A 10,582-nucleotide genomic window follows, 5' to 3' on the forward strand; every position below is an offset into this window, starting at 1 on the left:
TATTGTCCTGTGGGGTTGAATCCGGGACGGCTGCTTGGAGCTCAATGGAGGGAGGTCCCCATGGACCTTTTGTGTATGGCGCAATGCTGCATTTCTTTTTTGCTTATTCGAATTCCAGCCAGTTGGCCTCATGCTGGCTTTGTTGTGGGAAACGGTTCCCTTGAAGTCAGGGGAGTTGGGCTTGGGGCATCTCGGAAGTCCCCTGGCTTCCACTGTTGGAAGGTGTCGTTCATTTTGAATGCGTCTGGTTTTTGGACTTAATTGGACCCACCCAAGGGCTAATTTTTTTCAGAGGCACTGAATGCCTCAGTACCTCCTACTGATAGTGGATGGTGTGGTGATAGTGGATGATGTGGTGAGAGATCAGCATCTCTGATACTCGAGCTGCATTAGCCAAGGGAGCCCCGCTTCCTTTTAGCTTCTAGGACAGGTTTGCAAAGCTGGATTTTTTTTTTTTTTAAATTTAAATCTGTCCATGGAAGCTTTAAGATGAGAATCCAAACAAGAAGAGTGTTTTTTGGATGTGAACTTGGGTATCTGTGCCTCAATTTCCCCACGTGCAAGATGAGGGGGCTGACATCTTCCTTACTCACTGGTAAGATAAAGCTGTTGGAGGTCTTAATATTTTGGTGCAAGATGCAAGTGGAGCATAAGACCTCATGAAGCTGATACTTTGTGGCGAGCTCTTTGGAAGATCCTTTTCCCATTAAGCTAATAATATCTCATCCAGCAAGTCTGGGTAAAGCTGGGAGATCCCAGAAGTCCAGGAGAGGGGGAAGCCATGAGCCTTCTATGCATCTTCTCTTTGCCAGTAGGGAAGCTTTCAACACAAGTGCATTTTTATCTCCAGGAATGTTTTTGAAAGCCTTTCCCGCAACCCACATTCCTGGCATGCCCCCATAAGGGAAGGAATTAGAGAAATGAAGGCTGGAAATGGAACTGGGTGGCATGTAATCAGTCCTCTGGCCTCCCTTCCCCACCCTCTGCTGGTTCGGTTTGTTCTCCTGCCCCTTGGGCAAGCTGAGGACCCATAAGACGTGACTCATCTGGATGCTTGGGTTGATGAAATGGCCCTGATGCCTTATGAGCCAGCTCCCATGCACATGAACTACCTTCCTACCCTCTGTGCACAACTCATGGCTCACGAAAGTGTTGCCACAGACTTCTGCCTGTGAGAGATCTCCCCTGCAAAGGTATAAGGACATAATTTGGCTCTGGGGATGGAAACCATCCATCGGAGTGCATTTGAGCTCCCCATGGAGATGGGAGATGCCAGTCACTGTGGCACCACCACCTTTCTGATAGGGTAGGGAGACAGATGGAGTCTGAGGCTACACCCCTCCCCTGTGCTCTTGATCTGCCCCACTGCTTGGTGCAGATTCCCTCTGCTGCTGCCCCTAGCCCTGAAGAAAGGTGGGTTTTTTCCACATTTTAGCTCTTCAGCTAGCTTTGTCCTTCCTCCTTCTTATTCCCCACATCCTAAGGAAGAGAAATTGCACCCTACAGATGAAGGGGGGTGATGATGGTGGAGAGTGTACCAGAGGCTGATGGCCTCTAATCCCTTGCCCCCAGGTTCAGAGCATGGATGCTACTTCCATACTTCCCATGGGGGCTCTGGATGATGCACTGTCAGGGAGCTGGGGCATGAGATGTGGCAGGAGATTCACCTCCAGTCCTTTGTTCCTTCCCATTTTAGTTGATCCAAAGGTGGAGACTTCAATGCCTTCCCTAGAGGAGCCATCCTGCTCTGGTTATCCTCTCAGGCAGGAGGTTAGTGCTTATGGGCACCAGTTTCCTTGTGCTCATCATTGCCTTAGCTTCTCCTGCATCTTCTGGACAATCCTCTCCTGTTCACACCCTCCAAATCCACAGACCTGCTTATCCAGTCTCCTGCTTACCTCTGTGTTTGGCTGAGGTAAGTACTTTTTGTTCTTTTGGTCCTCCTCTGTTAGGAAGCTGGCTGGCTTTCAGAGCTTAGGGATCGGTCAGGTGAAGGTGGCAGCACTATCTGCTGAGAGGCAAATCAACACCTCTTGACTAAAGGGGAAACTGGTCCCGTCAAACCTATCTGGGAATTTTTGTGACTGGCAGGAGGGGGACTGAGCAGCTCCATCAGGAGGTGATGGAAGCCTCTTCCTGGTCCTGTCCTGAGCCCTGGCCACTGAAAATCCAGAGCTCAGCTTCTTGAAATCCACCCCACAGCCCTCTAAGCCAGGGAGCATTCCCCGCTAGGCTTCATAAGGAGGGGAAACCAAGTCAGAAACGTGGCTTAATCACAACTGGCGGGAGGAACCGCAACCAGGGCCCAGATGAGGTCAGAGAACACGGTTTAAATCAGGTCACTGCTCGATATTTATTGTGTGGAGTTTTTCTTTTTTCTTTACTCCCGCACTGAAATCCTTCCCCAGAGGCTATTCAAGGAAATAAATAGCCAGTGGAAAGGGACAATAGCTTGCTGTGGAGTACAAATTATATGAAGCGGTAGGAAATAATAGCAGAGTGAGCAGCTGCTACTCCGAGAAAGAATGCACGGTTTCTCTCCAGCTCCCTTTGCCTTGAGTGGACGCCGATGCCTGGTCCACGGCACAGGCTCCCTGATGCCTTGAGTGCAAAATGGGACAGGCACCTTTTTTTCTTCCCACAGTGTCCTCCTCTGGTGCCACTAATTAGCGCCAAGCTGAAACCACAGCCTTCCATTAGGGTGCTAAGGGGATCTCTTGCCTCTTCTCACAGGGCTTGGTTTGAAGCATTCCTGCAGCCAGCATGGCCACCTCACCTTCCCCTCTCTCCCTTTTCCTTTCTGGGCTGAGCATCACGTCTGGCGAAGACCCATGTCACTCTTGCGAGGGACTATAGCTCATGTCATCTAGAGAGGACATGTTGGCTCAGAGCACCATTGGGAGGAATGGTGGGGACCATTTTGCAGTGCTGGTGTGGATTTCAGGGGCTGCCCCCTGCCACAAAAGGCCCTGAGAAACCTCTCACAGCTAGGGTGGTTGGGGTACCTTGGCTGAGAAGTGGGGAAGCCTGTGGTTTTCCTCAGGGCTTCACACCTAGCTGGCTTATCTCCTGCTCGAGTAAGAAAACAAAATAAATACTGCTGCCAGCAATGATGCTGCTGAGGATCTTGGCAGCCTGCTGGGGAGGGTGGCATTCAGTCTGTTCTCAACAGCTGTGCGGGTACCCTGTGGTAGCGGCGGCAGCTCTAGGCTATGGTACATGAGGTCCTGCTGTCTGAAGCCACCCCGAGGGCCCTGAGATCCCATGGGTGCTCCTGGTGGCCTGAGATCTCCCCAGGACTAGCAGGAAGGCTGGGAAGGACTGTTAACCCCAAAACCTACCTTACGGGACCTCTGCAAATGGAGCTGCCACATTTCATGGGGTGAAAGCATTCTGCAGAGGACCTTCCTTGCCACCCTTCTGGCTGAAAGCCGATGTTGTTGCAGTGGTCTCTTCCCTCCTTAAAATAGCTTTTTTTTTTTTGTTTTCTCTATGCAAAATTGCAGGCCTGCCTGCTCCCTGTTGGAAGCTCACCTTGCCCTCCAGTCAGGCATGGCCCCCACCCTTGCGCCAGTGACTGCTTGTTGGGTCTCTGCTGTTCCAAGGCACCCTCTGGGAATGCAGCAAAGCCTCCTCTGGTGCCAGCAGGGTGAACATGGGTGTCCCACACCAGTACAGATCAACTGCCCTCTGGCCAGGATGAAAATCTGTACGGGGCCCTGGAGAGGCACTCCCAGGCAGGTACCCTATTATAGGATCATCTCTCTGGGGGTGAAGGGTTCCTGGAACCCTTGCACTGGTGGCTGTCAGCTTCTACAGCCATTGCTTGTATTTTCCTCACTGCACAGACCCTCCCCCTTTGCAGATGCCCTTTAGCTGATTTTCCTCTTTCTTTGGGATTTACGTTCCCATCATATCACCGTTTCCCCAGGCTTTCTGCTTTGCAGTGTCTGCAGGAAGTACCAACCTCCCCCTTTCACCCTCCTTTCATCACCCCAATCGCCACCTCCAATTGCACTGGAGAATTTCATCTCTTCTGGGGTCCCTAAAGGCTCAGCCCCTTCCTGTGTGGGGAGCACATATCCCTGCATGAGAGAGGCCATCTGCCCAGGGCTGGTGTCTGACCATGCGGAGGCTCAGCTCTGCAGACGAAGGAAGTCGCCAGCGCTGGCAGAGTTGCTGCCTGGTTTCCCACTATTGTTCCCAGTGGCAAATAAAAGGGGGGTGAACGCCCCTGCTGAGCATTGTAGGAGGGGGGTTAATGTTATCTTGATAAAATCTCATGGCCCCTCTCTGAGCAGCTCATTCCTTTTTCCTGCCTGTCTCCCTCCCTGCGTATTCTCACATCCGTGGTACTTGCAGCTCTGCACATAACTCTCCGTGTGGGTAGTTTTCCCCATCCCTCAGACACATGCTGCTCTCCCTCCTGGGCAGCCTCATGCTCTGCCAGTGGGGTCGGTGGGTAAATCCCAGTGAGGGTAATGTTTCTGTCTGGTTTGTGTGGGAAGTGGGGGAAGGCTCCTCTACGTTGCTGGCCCAGGACCTGGGTCTTGTCTCTGCCACAGCATTCCTGTGTCACTTTGGCCAGCCACATAGGACAGGATTTTTCTGACCAAGTTTAGGGTCTGTCTTGGGATGTAATGTCTTGAGCCCTAGAAGTGTTTGTTTCTCCCTGCTGGCTTGAAGTGAGTTCAGATAACTAACCCTGATGGTGGCTGTGCAAACAGTGTCTTTGTACTGCCTTTGTCCCTGCAAAGGGACAACGTGAGTTCCTGAAAAGTGAAACCTCTCATGGGATGCTCCGATATGTTGAGACGAGGGCTCTGGGCAATGTGTTCTCCCTGGGATGGCTGTGGGGGAGCAGGGTGACATGAAGGTGTGTTCAGGTAGGACACAGCAGCATGATGGGAAACAGACCCAATGCCAGAAACCACCATCCCCAGCACCTGCTCCCACTGGCTCCACGCTCAGCCTGGGGAGGTTTCACCAACAGCCTCAGTGACCTCAAGAGCAAACAAATTTCCCAAGCCTGCTGGGCTTTATGGCCCTCTGATAATAGGAAACACCTCTAGAGAATGAGTGCTTATCAGCACTTACCTTTGCTTGCTTCAGGAGGTTTTGGGGAAGGGCAGAAGCTGTCTCCCAGCTGGCTGTGCAGCAGCAGGATGACTACATGCAGCTGTTCTCTGCAGGGCTTGGGAGAGGGGGCTGAGGGACTGCTGGTCTCCTGAGACTTGGCCTCTTCAGCCCTCTTGCTTTCCTACTGACTTCTGGAGTCTGGCAAAACACCACCAATTTGTTCAACCAAATCTGGGTCACTGTCTACTGACTCGTAGCTCTTACCTGGGAAGGAGAAAACAGGGGTGACACTCCCCTGTGAGGACAACATTCCCATGTCTCAGGGTTATGGAGGATGGGGCTATTGAACCTGATGTGCATGGCTAAAAGGTTTGGGTCTCAATGGAGCTTGGATGGGAGGTTGCAGAGAGCTCCCACATATTGCTAGTGCAATTCACACAGCTGGGGCTGAATCTAGAGCCACGAGAAGGGAAGGAGCTGGGATGTCACTCATGTCACTCCTGCAAAGGACTGTTTGTAGCTCCTCCGAGCCCCTTGGAGCCCTTCCTCAGAGCACCGTGGGGAGGGATGGTGGGGACTATTTTGGTGTGCTGGTGTGGATTTTGGGAGCTGCCCCCTGCCACAAAAGGAAGGAGCTGGAATGCTTCTTCTGGCTGAGCTGTTACGCACAGAAAAAAGTGAACACAGTGGTCACACCTCCATGGCCAGCTGGGAAGAGGCTTGTCCTGCGTGGTGGCTGGAGTAGCACCCCTAAGGGCTGTGTGTGATGGTCCCTCCACTGGGAGCCCACCGAGGAAGCTGGGAATTGATTAAATTGCCTGAAAGTCTGTAATGAGAGGAAGTGTACATAGGGAAGCTATTTCTCTGGATCAAAGTCTCCTGGCTTAATAGCAGTTGGTGGGGCTTTGCAGAGGCGGGAGTGCTGTTAATGTGTAAGCCACAAGGAAGTCAAGGGATGTAAGGTCCTCCGTGCGAGCATTTCTGAGCTCAGCTGCTGGTGGCTCTCTGCCTGGTTACTCTGCCCTCTGAGGAAGATGTCTGTAAGGGCTGCTGCTCCTGTCCTCTGTCACCCAGGGTCCCCAGCTCAGCAAGGGACCGGCAAGCCATGGCCACCTCCGCTCTCACCACTTGCATTTCTTGGGGTGCAGATGATGCTGCCCACCAAACCCTGGGTTGCGCCCCTCTGCTTTAACCCTCTTTGTACCTCTGCTGTCATGCTTTCCTTTCCTTCTGCTGGGGACAAGCCTGTTTTCATCTCTACTCTCTCTCATGTCTTTTCTCGCTTGCTGGCTTCACTCAGCCCACTCTTCCCTCACTGAGTGAGAAGCCCATGCAAGACCTCCAACATGGAGGGATTTTGGCCATGAGAGGAACACCAGTGGAGAGCAGTAGATGTTCTCCTGGCTGGGGCACCTTCTCCAAACAGCACCCTCTCACTTGTGGTGGTAGGGGAGGAATGGTTGAAGGAGCCCCGCAGACTATTTTTCTCTCTGCCTTAGGAAAAATTTGAAATCGTCAATTTGGATATGAAGGCTGGGGACACACTGAAGATCAAGGGCCAGATAGCCAATGATGAGGACAGGTAAGTACAAAGAAACCACCTTGGCTTTCCAGGACTGAAGGTGGGCTGCTGAGCAAGGTCGTTTTCCAAGGTTGCCAGGTACAAAAAGCATACAAAAAGCATAGCTCAGTGTTAGGGGAGCCCCTACACCACCATTGTGCAAACTCCCTGGGTTCCTGAGCAGAATGAGGAAACGGGAGGCATTAAGCACCTGCAGTGCTGATGGAGGAATTGGGTGCAGAGCCGTGTATTGGATCTCGGGTCTTCAAAGACCCTGCCCTGCCCTGCCCGTGCATCTGACCATCCTGTTCACCCACAGCTTCAGCATCAATCTTGGCTCCAGCTCCTCGGATCTGGCATTTCACTTCAGTCCCCGCTTCGATGAGGCTGTCATCGTCTGCAACTCCAGGTGCTCCGATGCCTGGCAGGAAGAGCATCGTGATAACCACATCTGTTTCTCCAAGGGCTCCACTAGCAAGGTGAGGGGTCTGTGCCGGCATGGGGTTGTGGGGGGGTGTGTGTGTTGGGGGAGGGCCCTGGTTAGCAGATTCCCATACTGTAGTCCTCCCAGTCCCATCCAAAACCTCCTGCTCCCTCCCAACAGCCACTCATCCTCTGGGTTTTTGGTCCTGATGGCCATTTCCACTCCTCCTTCAAAACTCCAATGCTTCCTCTGGGACCTTTGTGTGAGCCCTGTTTGTCTCAGGCTTTGTAAGTGTTTCCTGACCCCGACACCTGCCCAGCATACATGCACCAGGGGCATGTATGAAGGTAAAGGGGGTCTCCAAGAAGTGGGACCTTGCTGCTGTCTGCCTTATTTCCCTCCCTAATTCCCTCCTATGCAAACACAGGCTTTAAGGCAACCAAGAGTTTGGGAGCAATGTCCAAAAACATCTCCCTGAGCTTTTCTGTCCTCACTACTCCTAGATCCATGCTGCCAAACTGTCCTCTCCTCCTGCTGGGGATACTGTCCTAGTTGCTGTCTCACCCCATCTGATGTCCCAAGATGTTGATAGAGCTACATTTAGGAGCAGTCCTGTTCCTATTGCTGTGGAGAGGAAGCTTGTTTCCGCAGTCATGGCTTGCTCTTTGGGGAAGGGGTAGCAAGGTGACAGCTTTGGGAAATGATCCCTTTAATTTGCAATAATCAGCAATGTGTTCTTGTCCTGTCTGCTTGTGTGTGTTCATCAGCGAAGTTCCTTTTCCCAGGTCCTGGTGAGCTGCTGAGGGCATTGGGGTGTCAGGTTTATTCTGCCCTGTTCAGAGCAGATCTAAGCCATGTGGTGTATAAAGACACGTTTGGGTTTAACTGCTCTGAATTTACAATCTGAGTAGCTGAAACAGCCCCAGGAATCATCCTGTCCCCAGGTCATAGTCTAGATACCAGCTCAGACCCTTGATACCAACTGCTCATTTCCTGCATCACCCTCAGCTCAACTCCCAGCACCTTACTTAAGGCTGTAGGGACCAGGTCTGACCTTTATGTGTAACAGTCAGGTATATCACCTGGATGCTCACCTCTTAGTCTTCTTGTCCCCAATTCCTGCCCTTCCTCCCCTCTCTTCTCCCAGTTCTTCATTGAAATGCTGGCAGACAAATTCCAAGTGAGACTACCAGATGGGCATCTAATGGAGTTCCCCAACCGGCATGGCTACGACAAGATCAGGTACATGAGTGTCCACGGAGGCTTCAGGGTCACCTCCTTCAAGCTGAACTGATGGGCGTTGCTTCCTCTCTCTAATAAAAACCCAAGCAGTGGGAGACTACTTGCTCCAGCTGCTTTGGCTTCTGTGACATCTCTGTCTCTGTGGCTCTGTGTGAGACACTGACAAAGCCCAGGGTTTTTCCACCAACAGGAAAGGAGCCCTTGTTAGATGGAAATAGCTCCCAGATAACACCAGGTGCTTTTCCAGATAACGCCAGGTGCTTTTCCAGGTCAGACCAGGATGTGGGGTTGAACAGATAGTACGTAGGGCAAAGCAGGCTGTAGGTGGGGTTCAGGAGGAGGAGCACACTATGTAGTTGCTCAGGGAATGGTTGTGTAATCTCTTCACAATGCACCATTTCTTCCTGCACCTGAGTTTTTGGGAGGGAAGAAGGGAGGGAGGGAGGAAGGGGAAGAAAAGTGTTGACACGAGAGATGTGGCATTCGATGTGGCATTTGGTGCCACAAAAGCACATAATTAAATGTTAGGCTTGGGAACCTCAGGGCATGGGTTTGATGGGTTCCTCTTGGCAGCTCTCTCAGCCAGCGGGCAGGAGGAAGAGGTACCTTGCCCTCCCGCAGGAGCGGTACCACGCAAAGTGGTGGCACGGGAAGGCAGCACACATGTGCCCCCAAGCCAGCATTCCTGCCAATGATAAGGAGTTGTCTCCTCCAACTTTCCCCCTTATCTCACTTCACTTACTTGCTGGCACATTCCAGCTGGGTTATCCATTACTCTGACGTTTCCACACGGAACCCTATTCAGCAAAAGTGAGGCAGGGGAAGGCAGTGGGAGGGGGGACAGGGTTTGGGCTGGGTTACGTGGCTCAGCACCTCCCCTTCTGTACCCTTCACATGGGATGACAGGGAATTAGTGCTGATTATAAGATGCTGCTGCTCTAATTAAAAAGTGTCTTGCCAGCCTTAAGTGAGACCGATGTCTGACAGCAAACACAGGGGCACTTTAGGCTGGGTGGGAGGAGAGCAGAGAAGAGCATCTTACAGAGAGTCCAGTCCAAGGCAAGGTGGCAGGAACCCTGCCCTCCGTCTCTGCTTCCTCGCTTCCCAACCCAAGGGACTTGCTGCTGCTTGGGCGCACAGGCAGAGGATGTCTGATGGGCTGGAAAGGCTCTGGTCAAACCAGCTTTGGGAAGGGTACTGATCTGCTTCAGGCTGCAAATGAATTGTTGCCGGGCTGGAGAGGAAGCTTTGCACTCTCCTGTGTGCTATGCAGGGCCGGGTGGATAGGAGGTTGCTTTGTGTGTTAGCCACAGTGAGCAGCAAAGCACTGGGCTAGTTAATCCAGGGATCCCAGGGGTGCTGGAATATCCTCCTGAGAGAGGATGGGATTCTGCGGCTGGGGCACTGGCAGACATAGCAAGGAATATGGTAAGGTCGCTGCAGCTGAGGGGAGGCACCAGAGGAGAAGTTAGTATCAAAACTGCTTTAATAAGGACAATAATAAGTGCATGGGATACAGAGTGGAGGCAGAAAGGGTATTCCACAGATGTGGATCTTTGGTCTGGAGCTTGTGTTACGGTCTGGGAAGCAGAGGATGGGGGGACCTCTTCCTGAGAGCCAGGGTCCCCGTCTCGGAGGGAGCAGGGGTGGCAAAGGCTGATCCTGCTGGGTGCCAGTGGCCAGAGCTGGGGACTCCTTGAAGCTGCTGCCTGCCCCGGCTTGCTGCTGCCGCCTGGGGAGGCTGGGGGAGATGGGCTTGCCCGTAATCTCAATGGCCTGACCGCGAGCGGCACTCCCACGTACAACACGCATGCATGCTGGAGCCTCTTTATTCTGCTCTGAAGAGCTCCCTGCCAGAAGCAGCTGGGTGGCGGGTGAGCTGCGTGGGAGCAGAGCCCTGCAGCCATGGCCCAACACCTCCCCCCACCGCACACCCCCTCCTGTCACAGAGAACAAGGCGGGTCCTGTGAGGGTCCCTCCAGTGACCTCAGCCCCTGAGCATCTCGGCTCCACACCGCGGCACAAAGGCGCTTCTGTGAGGGCCCATTTGCACGCAGGGCAGCGTGGGGGGTGGCTCGTTCCAGGGCGGCGAGGGACATTAGCCGTCCTCCACACGTACCCCTGGGAAGGGGCGCGATGGAAAGAGGGGTGTGCACGTGTGGAATGGGGAGAGGGGGCGCAGGTGGAAAAGAGGTGGCACAGACTGAGTTGTTGCAGAGAGGGAGTCTCCTTGTTCCAAAGTGAGGGGAAGGTATTTTTGGGGCCCAAACTGCAGA

The 10,582-nt window shown here is 53.0% G+C and overlaps 1 protein-coding gene across 1 annotated transcript; it reads left to right on the forward strand.

Annotated features, from left to right (window-relative positions):
- Window positions 1–6,584: 6,584 nt before the first annotated feature.
- Window positions 6,585–8,358, forward strand: LGALS2 (galectin 2). Its single transcript, XM_009483552.2, has 3 exons — window positions 6,585–6,661; window positions 6,960–7,119; window positions 8,212–8,358. The coding sequence occupies exons 1-3, from the start codon at window positions 6,606–6,608 to the stop codon at window positions 8,356–8,358; spliced, it is 363 nt and encodes a 120-aa protein (XP_009481827.2). The 5' UTR covers window positions 6,585–6,605.
- The last annotated feature ends 2,224 nt before the right edge of the window (window positions 8,359–10,582 follow it).

Source organism: Pelecanus crispus, chromosome 1 (genome assembly GCF_030463565.1).
Source record: "Pelecanus crispus isolate bPelCri1 chromosome 1, bPelCri1.pri, whole genome shotgun sequence".
NCBI lineage: Eukaryota > Metazoa > Chordata > Aves > Pelecaniformes > Pelecanidae > Pelecanus > Pelecanus crispus.

Bases quoted from the DNA above. Each gene is read 5' to 3' on its own strand.
- LGALS2 (XM_009483552.2), top strand. From the start codon at position 6,606: ATGAAGGCTGGGGACACACTGAAGATCAAGGGCCAGATAGCCAATGAT. The intron at 6,662-6,959 runs GTAAGTACAAAG...GTTCACCCACAG, and splicing joins ATAGCCAATGATGAGGACAG to CTTCAGCATCAATCTTGGCT. The intron at 7,120-8,211 runs GTGAGGGGTCTG...CTCTTCTCCCAG, and splicing joins CCAAGGGCTCCACTAGCAAG to TTCTTCATTGAAATGCTGGC.